This window comes from Perca flavescens, chromosome 6 (assembly GCF_004354835.1).
Source record: "Perca flavescens isolate YP-PL-M2 chromosome 6, PFLA_1.0, whole genome shotgun sequence".
Taxonomy (NCBI): Eukaryota; Metazoa; Chordata; class Actinopteri; order Perciformes; family Percidae; genus Perca; species Perca flavescens.
The window spans coordinates 2,725,564-2,739,815 of NC_041336.1; the positions used below are offsets into that span (position 1 = coordinate 2,725,564).

The 14,252-nt window shown below is 41.9% G+C and overlaps 1 protein-coding gene across 2 annotated transcripts; it reads right to left on the bottom strand.

Annotated features, from left to right (window-relative positions):
* Positions 1-262: 262 nt before the first annotated feature.
* Positions 263-13,011, bottom strand: LOC114557937 (methyltransferase-like protein 27). 2 transcript variants are annotated; one of them, XM_028581671.1, is made up of 6 exons: positions 12,898-13,007; positions 11,084-11,221; positions 6,953-7,081; positions 4,674-4,809; positions 3,798-3,890; positions 422-757 (listed from the first exon to the last, which is right to left on the bottom strand). In XM_028581671.1, exons 2-6 carry the CDS (start codon positions 11,198-11,200, stop codon positions 540-542), a joined length of 693 nt encoding a protein of 230 aa, XP_028437472.1. In that variant the 5' UTR covers positions 11,201-11,221; positions 12,898-13,007; the 3' UTR covers positions 422-539. The 2 variants fall into 2 exon arrangements, with proteins under 2 accessions (XP_028437473.1, XP_028437472.1); XM_028581672.1 differs by lacking the exon at positions 6,953-7,081 and having other exon boundaries at positions 263-757; positions 12,898-13,011.
* Positions 13,012-14,252: the final 1,241 nt, after the last annotated feature.

Below are 14,252 nucleotides of genomic sequence, written 5' to 3' on the forward strand. Positions count from 1 at the left end.
CCCTAAAGGGAGTTTTTCCTCACCACTGTCCCACTGAATGCTTGATCTTGGGGGAAATTACTGGAATTGTTGGGTCTTTGTATTATAGTAAAATTAATAATGTAAATTATAGAGTGTGATCTAGACCTACTATCTGTAAAGTGTAGATTTGATACTATAAATAAAATGTAATTGAATTAAACTCAACTCCAGCCACAATGTCATAGAGCAGCAGTCAATTGGTGCTGACAGCAACAACCAAACATGGAAATCATACGAAGTATAGTGCTTAACTTTTGGATATAATTACATGAAATGACAATTAAGCCTTTTGTTTATATAATAAGTGTTTTTGGTTGTGTCTGAACTCCCCCCACTAACAGCCCTGACCAACAGTTTCAAAATCAAAAATTTGACGTAAAAAACAATTCAATATACCAAATTCAGATGCAAAATACAGTGTTTTAAATTGATTCTGAATTCAGCTAAATAAAGGTGTGAATTAATTCCAACTTCCACACAATGACCAAAAGATGGGACATTGTATGAATGCATTCAGACTATTTGAGGGCCTTCCTGTACAGGTACATGGTACCGTAGAGGTACTGGTCATCATGCTGGTCTTTGAGATTATTATAAACATCCATCATGTATCGGTCCATCTCTTGGCTGATCACACGGGTCCACAGTCCCTCGTCCTCCATCAGCTGCAGCTCCTTCTCCAAACACACCTTGTATGTGGGTCCAGACTCCCCTCTCGACATGCAAATGTGGCCTCCTGCAGGACGAAATATATACAAGTATTAAAGAAGAAAATAATAGAAGGGTGTCCTCACCCTGGACTTTACATCCACCCATTGCACATATTATACAGTTGAAACCAGATATTTACATACACTTCAGAAAAGAACAAATTATTTCTTTACGGTCATACATTAAATCAGAGTAAACTTTTTCCGTTTTAGATCAATACATATTAACATATTTTTTGCATTTGTTAAATGTCAGAATCGAGCGAGGGATTTTTTTTTTTTTTTTTTTTTTTTTTTCACTTTCAAAGTCAGAAGTATACATACACTTAGTATTTGGTTAAATTCCCCCGAAACGGTTTGACTTGGGCCAAACGTTTTGGGTTTCCTTCCACAAGCTTTCTACAATAGTTTACTGGAATTTTAGCCCACTCCTCTTGACAGAACTGGTGGAACTGGGTCAGGTTTGGAGGCCTTCATGCTCTCACTCGCCTTTTCAGTGCTGCCCACAAATGTTCTATGGGATTGAGATCAGGGCTTTGTGATGGCCACTCCAATACCTTGACTTTGTTGTCCTTAAGCAGAGGTATGCTTGGGGTCATTGTCCATTTGGAAGACCTATTTGCGCCCAAGCTTTAACTTCCTGGCTGATGTCTTCAGATGTTGCTTCAATATATCCACAAAATTCTCTTTTTTTCATGATGACAATCTATTTTGTGAAGTGCACCAGCCCCTTCTGCAGCAAAGCAGCCCCCCGACATTATACTACCCCCCCCATACTTCAGTTTGGATGGTGTTCTGAAGCTTCAAAGCTTCGCCCTTTTTCCTCCAAATATACAGTTTATCATTATGGCCAAACAGTTCAATTTTTGTTTCGTCAGACCACAGGACTGATGTCTCCAGAAATTAAGATTTTTGTCCCCATGTGCAGTTGCAAACTGTAGTCTGGCTTTTTTATGGTGGTTTTTAAGTAATGGCTTTCTCACAGAGTAATCTCTCGTCTTACCAGTTTCAGCTAGCAAGGTCTTTTGCACCAAAAAACGTTCCTCTCTGGGACTCAGAATCCGTCTCCTTCCTGAGCGGTAGGATAGTTGTACGTTCCCATGTTTTTTATACTTGCGTATTGTCTGAACAGATGAACGTGGGACCTTCAGGCATCTGGAAACCTAAGGATGAGCCACACTTGTGGAGGTCCACAATTCTCTCCTGATGTCTCTTGATTTTCCCATGATGTCAAAGAAAGAGGCTCTGTGTTTGAGGTGTGCCTTTATATGCATCCACAGGTGTGCCACCAATTAACTCAAATGGAATCAATTAACCATCAGAAGCTTCTTAAGCTCAGAATGGAATCATCTGCAGTTTTCTTTTTGTTTAAAGACACAATAAACTTAGTGTATGTATACTTCTGACTTTGATGAAAGAGATAAAAAGAGTACATACAAATTCTCCCTCGCTCGATTCTGACAATTAACAAATGCAAAAAATATGTTAATATTTATTGATCTAAAACAGAAAAAGTTTACTCTAATTTAATGTATGACAGTAAAGAAATAAAAGTTGGTGTTTTTTTCACAAAGTGTATGTAAATATCTGGTTTCAACTGTATATTCTTTGCAATTTTGCACTCATCCCATACAGCCTCTTTTATCTTATGCAACAGTAGATTTATTTTTCTGTATGTATTGTTTATTTCATATTAAAGCTTTAGTGTGTAACTTTTTGATATTTATGAATGTCCGTTACATTTAAGCCATTGTTCAGAGGACGAGGCACTGAAGGAGAAGACCGTGTTGGAAATAACAGATTCACATTTCCTTTTTCTTTTAATGTAGAGCATTAAAGTGCCCATATTATGAAAAAACAATTATGAAAAACGTATTCTGGGATTTGGGGTGTTATTTTGTGTTTTCCACATTCATACAAACTTTGAAATAAATCCATCCATGCTGTTTTGAGTGAGATACGGTTTCTGAATGTGTCCTGCCTTCAGTCTCCAGTTGAGCTGGTCAAAATCTGCACGGCTTTCTACATCACTAGCAGAGACTGGGGGCTAGGGGGCTAACCGTTAGCATGCTAGCTCATTCTCAATGACAAAACACTGCTACAACACACACTTGTTCACCATAATCTACAAGATAAATTTTATAGAACTACTTCCATGTCCCTGTTCTGCAGGTATTCAACGTATTCAACATTGGAAGTTTGCCCTCGTTTAGAAGAAGTCTCCCGACTAATCCTGCCTTATACAGGCCGAAGTTGGTGAAACAGCTTGCTAGCTCATGTAGTCCTTACCTAGCTACTGAGCATGTAGTCCTTACCTAGCTACTGAGCATGTGTGACTCACTCTGTAGCTAAAACAGAGACCTGAACACAGGGTGAAAAGAGGAGCTGCAGCAATGTGCAGTACAACAAAAATATGGTGTTTTTTGAAAATTAAACCATGTAAACCTATTTTGATACCTCAAAATACAATTATGAACCTGAAAATGAGCAGAATATGGGCACTTTAATTTAGAATGGTAAACAACCATTTTGACTTGAGCTCCATTAGTAGGTGTCCAATAACACTTTTTTAATAGACACCCTGCAGGCAAACAGAATAGAGTATATCAATTTGTATATACGTTTTATTTTAACTTCTGCACTATTTTAGGTCTCAGATTCTCAGATGTTTTTTCAATTTTTATACATATTTATCAAGCATTGTCGAAGCGAGTCTGATCCTCCGTGTCCTCCTTGGCTACTAGCAGCTGTGTGGAGGAGGGGTGGGGGTGGTGCATGATCACTGAAGGCTTGTATCATGGGAACGTGCCGACAGTGTTGTCATTGCTTAAAATTCCTCATGGGGGCGACAGATATACGTACTATAGCTGTAAAGTTTAATATGTTTGTTTATGTATGCACCTTACACCAAGGCAAACTGGTAAACTGGTAAAGATAAAACCTTTTCTGATTCTGATGGATTTGCCCAGATGAATTGCATTGCCCGGCTGCTTCCAGACACTTTTGTAACATTAACAACAATCCCTGGTGGTGGCTATCTCAGAACTTATGAACGTTGTTGGTTACCTGGTCTGGCAGCATAGCAGAGCTCCCTCACAACGCTGACTGGAACATATCCGTCACGCAAAGCACCGACAATCATCACTACGTCAAACCCATCTGAAACCACAGGAGGGGGAGGAGGGGGGGTGTTAGCTTGTCTATGTGCGAAGAGGCAGATCTGGATTCAGATCTTTCAATCCGAAAACTCCTCCAGGTTCTGTAACATGAAACCAGTGAGCTCTGTTAAAGAGTAACCTCTTTTTTTCTCAACCTGGACCCTATGTTCTCATGTTTGTGTGTCTGAGTGACTGATGAGAACAACAATCTCTGAAACTGGTCCAGTATTAATCAGTTAGCGACCACTAAAAGTTCTGTTGTTGCTGCTGACAGACTCAGATTATTATTCTAAGTGTCTGACAACATTATGGGATGGATCCCTACAGAGATAGACCTTTTAGTTAAAGAGTAAGATCCTTTTAGTTTAACATGAAACAGCCCCAAAATCACCATCACCAAACTCCAGACTCCATGTAAATAATCAGGACTTTTATCATCGTAAAACACACTTCATTCAAAGTGGACAGAAACTAAATAAAACTACCAAAAGCCGTCTTGGTTCATCTTTCTACTGTTACAACAATCACCACTCTGGTTTGGTTGAAATAAACTTTAATAAACTTTTAGCGGACGCTAACTGCTGCTGAACATTAGTCCTGTAGGGTTACATTACAGCTTGTTTCTTGTTTAATACTGGACCAGTTTCAGAGATTGTTGTTCCCATCAGTCATGTAGACACACAAACATGGGAACATAGGGTCCAGGTTAATGTTCCTCCTGTCCAAGTAGGGCTGCCTTCAAAGGTTTTTCGTCTGTGTCCGAGTGTGTATGAAGTGTGAGTACCAGTCTGTGCCGGCAGTGGTTCTGTTCCCAGTAGGGCCAGTCTGAGGTCCTGATAGAGGCCGGTCTTTGCAGCTTGTTCCAGCATCCCTTTACTGCCGTCCACTCCCACAAAGTTCCTGAAGCCCAGTTCAGCCATCTATCAACACAAGAATTCAATTCAATTTATAGTATCAAATCATAAGAGTTATCTCAAGACACTTTACAGATAGAGTAGGTCTAGACCACACTATAATGTACAAAGACCCAACAAGAGTAGTGCTGGAGGCCAGGGCAATGCCATCCAGAGTAGCTATATCTTTAGATTATGAGGTTCGGAGGGGTTTAGGGCCCAGCACTAGCCTGACAAGCCAGCCCCACATCCAGATGTTGGGTCTGGGAACTCACCATTGGCAGAGCTCAATCCGAGGGGCGGGATCAACGGTTGTCTTTCAAAATGCAATAGGATAGCGCTACAACCAATCAGAGCAATGCTGGTTGATAGATTCAACTTGCAACCTGCTAACACATCTTCCTTTTTGAAGAAGGATTTGTGCTTAACTCCAAATTCTTTCAAAAACCATGTTAAAATGATATCCAAAATAATTAAATTCAATCTTTGTAATTTTACGCAAATTAGGAGAGCTCTTTCAGATGCAGCTGCTCTGATGTTTCTGCACTCAATGATACTTTCACATCTGAACTACAGCATCACCAGCTGGTATGTCGGGTTCGACTATCCTAAAAGCAGTTGAGCTTTTGTACAAAAAGGCACTCAAAACTCTAGATAAAAAAAACCTTGCTCTTACCATCATTGCAAGTTCTTACAGAAATATAACTTACTGAGTTTTGATAATTTTTTTAAATCTTTGTAAATGTTCCTATATAATATTAGGCAAAAGTTGTAATTCTTTGAGAGGAAAAAGTCAGAATATTATACGGAAAAAAGTTGGAATATTTGAAGAACAATAGTCTGGAAAGAAAGCTGGAAAATATAGAAAAGGATGTCCAGACTGTTATCAGTGGATCACATTGATACTGAAGAAAAGTGAAAACCAAGTTCTGCTGCCATTTGTTTCTCGGTCCAAATATCCATGAGTAAGTAAGTAGAGTGACAGACAACATGTCCACATGAGGAAAGGTAGGCCTATGTGTTGAAGAGTTTCAAAAATCGAGAACCAAATTGTCTCTTCACACGTTGCTCCGTTTCTAATTTGGGCCTCACTTTACAGAAAGCTGAGTTTGTTCTGAACATTTTAAAATGACATATGTGCATTAGTTATGTATTAGTTGTATGCAAATCCTCTAAAAAACTGAAAGAAGAAGATATATAAACCAGTGATGCACCGAATCCAGGATTCAGCTTCCGATTCGGCTTTTTGATGGGGTTGGGTTTTTGCCGAACCATCTTATTTTTTCCCAGCGAACCCTACGCTTGCACTCCGCACACTACGCTGGTCGCTGTAATGACGGCGCCGTTGATTACGGGAAGGTGTTTACGTAGGTGGAGCGTTCAACGCAGTAGGCTGTGAGAAAGTGGACATGGAGCTGGTGAGCAGAAAAAGTATAGTTGGGCAGTACTTACAGTCAAAAGGAGGCCATTCAAGTCCAGCTACATGTTCAGTCTGTTCAATGCTGATTGGTCTGGTGGTGGCGAGGACCCTAAACTATACACAACATGGCCGCTGTTACAACATCTGGTCTGAAACATCTGGAAGAATACGAGTTGTGCATGAAGGAATCTCCAGACAGCAGCCAGAATGCAGCAACTTCAGGTACGGCAAAGGAAGGACAGTCCCTGTTTACTTCATTCATGAGTTTACTGGGTTCATGGACTGAGGATGGGAGGAGGAGGCAGCACAATCTCAACCTGGGGATTCAGGATTTGGTTTCAGATTCGGCAGATTCTTAAACAGAGGTTTAGCCTGGTTGACACCAGACCCTTCTCAGTTGTAACTTAGTGGGTCTGGGGAAGGTTCGTTCACAGCTCATTTCCAAAGGGGTATCACCAAGCGACACCCCTCAAATGCCTCTGGGCGCAATTGGATAGTCCTTCAACCAATCAGACCAAGCATCTGGGTGATGTAGCAGCGACAGCGGCATCAACGGGTTGCTGCGCTTCAGTAGCAGTCATGTTGAATGTAAATTAAAAGCTGCTTGCCGTCGCGGCGCTATCGTGACTGCGTAAAGCCCGCCTCAATGGTTGTTAACCCCAAATATCTGGATTTGGTGCATTCCTAATGCAAACATTGAGTAAATGACCTTAGACCTCAGGAAGTTTAAGTGAGAGGGTTTTGTCTCACCAGTTTAGCGACCCATCCAGAACCACAGGCCACGTCCAGAACCAGAACCTCCTCACGACTCCCAGAGAAGTTGGCATTCAAGAAGTCTACCGTCTGATTTGGCGCTCTGTAGCTGATCAGGTTGCAATCCTGTTTTAAAAAGAAAGGTGTAAACTGTTCTGTACACATGAGATGTTGTACACATGAGATGTTGTGAGAATGACGCTGGTTTTGGCGCTTTTTTCTGCTGGTTGTGGTCAGGGTTCTAAATTAACTTTTTTGATCACCAGCCAATGTGGCTGGTAACATTTCCACTAGCCGAATTTTCTCCGGTGAAAATAAGAGAAATTATGAGTGCCACTGAATGAATTTGATCATTTTATTAAAATTTTTGGCATGAAAAATACATATAAAGTACAACAAAAACAAAATATACACAGAAAGTGCAAACATTTCATTTCAAGTTTGGGATCCATCTATAGTATCTATCTTTATAACTTTCTATCTACAGTATCTCTCTTTATATCTATCTATCTTTCTTTCTATATATTTATCTACAGTATCTATCTTTATATCTATCTATCATTTGAATCACATCTTCAGAGCTCTTCTTCAGCGGAGGTACCATCAGAATCCAAGCCACCCTCTGTTCCTTTTGTTCCATGTTTCGGCACAAAGTCAGGCCTGCGTGAACGCACACTGTCAGCATGCCACATGTCAATGGCTTTGGTTGGATCAAAGTCTTTGATGTCAGGGGAGCACAACTGGGCTTTAAGGAGGTCGGAGAGGGTCTCACCTTTTAGGCGTGAGCGCCAGTCACTCTTTACCTGCTTCATAACACTGAACCCTCTTTCACAGTCAGCTGTAGTTGCAGGGATGGTGAGCAGAGCATCGAAAAGATCAACAACATCAGGACACCGATGGCGCAGCATTCTGTTCACAGTAGGCCAGGTCTTCTCAAAGGTTCCTGTAGCAGGGTGAGACAGACAATATGTATTTGCAAACAATTATACATTTTCAAATGCAACTTTAGTTATTAAAAGATGGCATCAAATTTGGATTGTGTCTTTAACAAATGACATTTACTCTGATTCCTGATAAACAAAATAAAACTGTCTCACAATATTAGACATTTCTATAGAGCTTGGGAACTTTTCAAGCACTTGTTTAAAAATGCTACTGATAAGGTACATCAGTATGAGATTTTCTTTCTCAAACATTCTCCAAGTATCTTGGCTGAATCCTACTGCGTACAGTTCAGTCTTGAGAATTGTCCATTGATCAGGGATCAACTCCACATCCACTCCAGCAGACAGTAAAAGAGGTCAGAAGTGACTGATGAGTTTGTTAACCTCTTCATCACCAAAATCTGAGAACAAAAAGGGAAAAAATTAAAACCTAAAATGCGTAAAGATTTGTTCATTACATTTGAATTGCTAACCTGAACTCATGTCTGCCTCTGGCAGCACTGGAAGCTGGTCAGCCGCATAGCCTGCAGGACACCACTGTTCACATCACTAAATCTAACAGTGATGCACCGGCAAAGAGAATCGATCAGCTCGTTCTTTGCCTTGTCATGCTGGTCGGCATCAGTAGGCTTCAGGAGGACTCCCTCATAGGAGTCAGTTTACGGCACTGCTCTCAGCTTAGGCCCAGGTCTACAGTTGTGCAGAGATAGATGGATGGGCATCTTTTTATTTATACTGAGGTGAAAACACACAAACACAACCTAAAATCAAATCATAAATTATAGGATACAGTATAAGATACATACCTTGACTTGCACTTTTCTATGACAGCCTGAGTAGAAGAAACTCAGCTCTGAGCTTCAGCCAGGGTTGACACTGACCTCTGCAGTGATTTGGAGAGGTTGCTCAGTTGGAAGATGGTGTCATGGAGAAGGCAGCAAAACCTGAGCACTCCACCATCCTTGCCTATTTTGAGGAACCCCTTGGCTTTTGTCCTCAGAACAAAATTGATGTTTGTGGCCTCCTGGGACTACAAACAAAAACAACTGCATTATATCAGACAGCATTTAAAACTGATTAAAAGAAAAAGAAAGCAAACAAATAATCCATCTACACTGCTGGTTTTAGTAGGCTATAAATTAACATACCTTCTCCTCCACGTGGCTACAATGCCAGCATATCCCCTGAGAAAATGGTCAAGTGCTTTGAAGAGATGTGGTAGCCACCGGGTTCCACCTACTCTGGTTGGCATCAAAGCCTTCATGTGGAGCTCCCTGAAGTGTTTCTTTAGGCTGGCCCTGTTTACTCCACTCTTATGATATAAGGTGTAGAGTCCACTCAACAGGTCCTCAACTTTCCTGGCCATCACATTTTTCCTTATTCCATCTGAAAAGGCAAGCTCTAGCTCATGGGCCATGCAGTGGATCCCCAGCATATTTGGTCTGTCTTCACGCAGTTTTGTAACTACACCATTGTTTACTCCGGTCATTACAGATGCTCCATCTGTGGTGATTGCCACTAGCTTGTTCTTCCAATCAGTGCTGACGCCACTTTCCATTATACTGCACACTGCTTCAGCTATATTTGTAGCATCTGGCTTTGAAACAGCTTTTACCCCGACAAAATCAACTTGGACCTTCCCCTCACTGGCACTCCTGACGTAGACCATTTCTTCTTCCATCACTGCACTGTCCAGAGATCCATCTGACATGACCGAGATCAACTTGCCATCTGATAATCTTGCCCTCATCTTTCTTCGCTCTTCTTCTGCTATGTAGTGTATGAACTCTTTTGCCTGGTAGTCATTTGTGTATGTCTCTCCTATCTTCAAGCCTTTCTTCCTGTCCACCCTGAAATTAATTTTCGTGTAAATGAAGCCACTGTTGGCGCCTACAACACAGTAGCTACATTTCACGGACATTTTTTTTCTTCTTTTTGAAACCCCCAAAGGTAAAGTTTCACCTGTGTCTTTGTAGCTAAGCACTCTGAATCGTATTAAATGCACTGTTTCTGAAACATGTAAATAGTAACATTAACTCACTTACTCACACATCCATGCGAAGTCGGTGAAAGGCCTGCCCTTCTTTCCGATGGTGTGGCCATTTCGAAAAAGTAGCTGCATCTTCTCCAACTCCGACGTCTTCAATAAAGCGAGGCTTCTCCCAGCAAGGCTCTCTTCCATACGGCCTGTCTTGGCAGTTTTAATTCTTAGGCTCTCCTGATGACTTCGGGAACTCTCATAGTCCTGCCTCGACTTTAAAATTAGTAGTTCCTACGATGAAATTGTTCGTTTTGTTTTTTCCTTTCGCGTAGATGCGGCAATCCTGACAAAACATGACGACATTTTCGTGATCAAACACAAGCCATTCACGACCCGCCAGCCATTTAGCATTAAATTTTATTTTCTTCGTTTCTCTGTTGATATCCTCATCCCCTGCCTCGTTCCTCTTCTCGCCCCCAGAAGTCTGTCCCAACCACCGCAGCATTTAGTTGAGCTAATCTTAACTTCATACTTTACTAGCAAGCTAGTCTACTCCCTGCTCCCGACTCCGTTCGTTTCCATGGTTTCTCGCACCGGTTTCACTGCAAAACTGCGCGCAGCCAATGGGCGTATGAAACGTCATCACGTAGCATTACGGCACAGTGTTCTTGGGAAATGTAGGAAGTACTGCCAGGGGGATAAATGACAGAGAACAGAGCCTTATGTGTCATGCATGTAATGCCTCATACATCACCGGCCAAATTGGCTAGTAAGTTTTTATTAACACCCGCCAAAATGAATTTTTACCCGCATTTGGCGGGTTGGCAGGTTAATTTAGAACCCTGGTTGTGGTGGGTTTTTTTCCTGCTGATTTTGGTGCTTGTTTCTGCTGATTTTGGAGCTTTTTCAGTTGATTTTGGAGCTTTTTTTCTGCTGATTTTGGTGCTTGTTTCTGCTGATTTTTTGATCTTTTTCAGTTGATTTTGGAGCTTTTTTTCTGCTGATTTTGGATAAAACTGTTCTGTGCACATGAGATGTTATGTATGTAGGCTTGAGACAACACATGTGATGTAAGTGGGATTGTTATGTCTAGATTTAGAGGAGGAAGGAAGACAAGTAGTGAGACTGAGAACTATGGATTGTCTACTTTTTAAAATTTAATTGACAGATGATTCCCAGCTACCAGAGCTTGTGTCTACTGACCTGTTCGTACATCTCGGCCCATTGGTCGTAGAGCTTCATCCTCTGCTGCGGATCAACGTCTATGTAGGGCTTGAGAAAGGTCTTCACATCGTTTACAGTTCTGCTGCCGTCTAACATGATGAGGACACAACTTCAAACCTGCCGGAGGAGAAACATTCAGCATCTACTTAACATGTGGACAACACAGGAATGCAGATCAACACCCAAGATAAGATAATTTAAGATAAGATAAACTTTATTGTCAACGTAGGGAAATTTGTTTTGGACTTTGTCCGTTCTGCAGCTTTACAAAGACAACACAAAATACAGAAACGAGCATCTCTCAACACATACTCTCATACAGCACAAAACATGCTCTCATATATATTAAACAGGTCCCTATATAGTAATACTCTCATATACCTTAGACAGGTACCTTTATATAGTAATATTCTCATATACATCAGACAGGTACCTATATAGTAAGCACATTAACTCCTCCTTCAGTGGCAGTTTGTAATTGAACAACCCTGTACGAATTGCACAAATGACACATTTCCACATAACCTATGCAGTACACAATGAAATATTGAGCAATCCAACAGCCAATGTATTGCACCACTAACATAAACAAGGTAACACACCTGTTCCCTGCAGCTACTTTAAACATGTTATCTGACATCTCCGTATGAAAACAAGTTGTAACATTTCAAAAAAATATAAACCGTAATCAAACATGTTGTCTGAGTTCAGACATGTTAGTTTAGGTCTCAGGGACATTTAGTTTGACTTCTTTCCCTCCAGTAACATTCTTTAAAGTTTTCATATATATTTTCTTTAGACATCAACTTTTTTCACACTGAACAACTTTCACAACGGATCAAAGAAAGCAACAAAAACGTTAAAAAGTTTAATGCTAATGTTTCTCCACATTCTCACCCATAGCCTGGGAAAACCCTGACGAACTTCCGGCAAATTTGAAATTTTCTCAGCAAGTCAGTCTGGCCAAGAGCCCATTCAAGCCCATTTCCAATTATTCCAAATCGAGGGACCAATCACAACCATTGAGGATGGCTTTACACCAATCACAACAGTTGAGGAGGGCTCTACACCAATCACAACCGTTGAGGAGGGCTCTACACCAATCACAACCGTTGAGGAGGGCTCTACACCAATCACAACCGTTGAGGAGGGCTCTACACCAATCACAACCGTTGAGGAGGGCTCTACACCAATCACAACCGTTGAGGAGGGCTCTACACCAATCACAACCGTTGAGGAGGGCTCTACACCAATCACAACCGTTGAGGCGGGCTCTACACCAATCACAACCGTTGAGGCGGGCTCTACACCAATCACAACCGTTGAGGTGGGCTCTACACCAATCACAACTGTTGAGGAGGGCTCTACACCAATCACAACCGTTGAGGCGGGTGTTACGGCCTCCATTAAAAGGAACAAACAAAGGCTCAAAAGGGAATGGAGGATGCAACATATATAAAAAGAAGGATGCCAAACACCATGTTAACAATAATCCAACAAGCGTTATTAAATAATAAATACTCCCAAAAGTAACAAACCAAAAAGAAACAAAAGGGACTGGACACCCCGGCCAAAAGAACAAAATATGGGAAGACGCTGGACCAACCTTGCAGTGGGTCGTCGCTCCCCGCGTCTCCCCCTAAACTAACTAAAAAAAGGTAAACTAATCCTAGAACAAACAAAAAGAATGAATAACTGAACTACCGGTAATCTCCAGCCCAAACTAAAACAATAAACTAAAACAACAAAACTCCAGCACCTAAATGTGCATGGAGGTTGGGAAAAGAACAGACCTGCTTGTGGAGAAAAAGGAAGATGAGGAGACAACTCCTCACTAGTGTGCTGCCAGTGTGCTCTCTCCATGTGCTCTCCACTCTCTGCCTTCTTTTCACCTCCCCCACTCTACCTGAGCACTGATTACTCTCAGGTGTGCAACAGGTAGAGAGGGAGGAGGGCAGAATAGGAAACAGAGAGAGGGAAAGAATCAAGGGCGTTTCCCAATCTGTGTTCTTCTATTGACTTGTGTTCTTGTGTCCCTGTGAAACGTCATCTCGTGTTGCCAAAGTACTGTCCCAAAACACAAGTTCCCATTTCGCCAAGAACAGTTAAAATTCCCGGATGTATTCTTGACACGCCCATTTACCGAGGATACATCGGTTGGTAACTTGTATGAACTTCGCAGCACCTGTATCCCAACATTCATTTCGGCATTCAGTGATGGTTGGAGTCATTGGTTGGATTTCCAGTACATAGGCAGCACAACAACGGGACAATTTTAACTTATTCATCACTAAATTCATTTCTAAGAACATTTTAGGCGAGAAATGAAAGGTTTAGATTTTGAATATAGGCATTCTTGCGAAAATCTTTGCCGAATTGACAATTTGCTCCAAAGTGGCTCTACACCAATCACAACCATTGAGGAGGGCTTTACACCAATCACAACCGTTGAGGAGGGCTCTACACCAATCACAACCATTGAGGCGGTCTCTACACCAATCACAACCGTTGAGGTGGGCTTTACACCAATCACAACCATTGAAGAGGGCTCTACACCAATCACAACCGTTGAGGAGGACTCTACACCAATCACAACTGTTGAGGAGGGCTTTACACCAATCACAACCGTTGAGGAGGGCTCTACACCAATCACAACCGTTGAGGCGGGCTTTACACCAATCACAACCGTTGAGGTGGGCTCTACACCAATCACAACCATTGAGGCGGTCTCTACACCAATCACAACCGTTGAGGTGGGCTTTACACCAATCACAACCATTGAGGTGGGCTCTACACCAATCACAACCGTTGAGGTGGGCTCTACACCAATCACAACCGTTGAGGTGGGCTCTACACCAATCACAACCGTTGAGGTGGGCTGTAAATGATGACGATAGCTCAGCGATGGCGGGCAGCTTTTTGTTTACATTCAACATGACGGCCACCGACGGTCAGCAGCCCGTTGATGCCGATGTCGCTGCTACGTCACCCAGATCGTTGCTCTGATTGGTTGAAGGACTATCCAATTGCGCCCAGAGGCATTTGAACGGCGTCTGTTGGTGACATCCCTTTGGAAATGGGCTGTGAATGAAGCTTCCCCCAGACCCTTCTCAGTTGTAACTGAGAAGGGTCTGGGGTCAACCAGGCT

Coding starts and splice junctions, on each gene's coding strand:
- LOC114557937 (XM_028581671.1), bottom strand. CDS start 11,200: ATGTTAGACGGCAGCAGAACTGTAAACGATGTGAAGACCTTTCTCAAG. Junction 7,082..11,083: donor GGGCCGAGATGTACGAACAG/GTCAGTAGACAC, acceptor TTTTTAAAACAG/GATTGCAACCTGATCAGCTA. Junction 758..3,797: donor CTGCTATGCTGCCAGACCAG/GTAACCAACAAC, acceptor TTCGTCCTGCAG/GAGGCCACATTTGCATGTCG.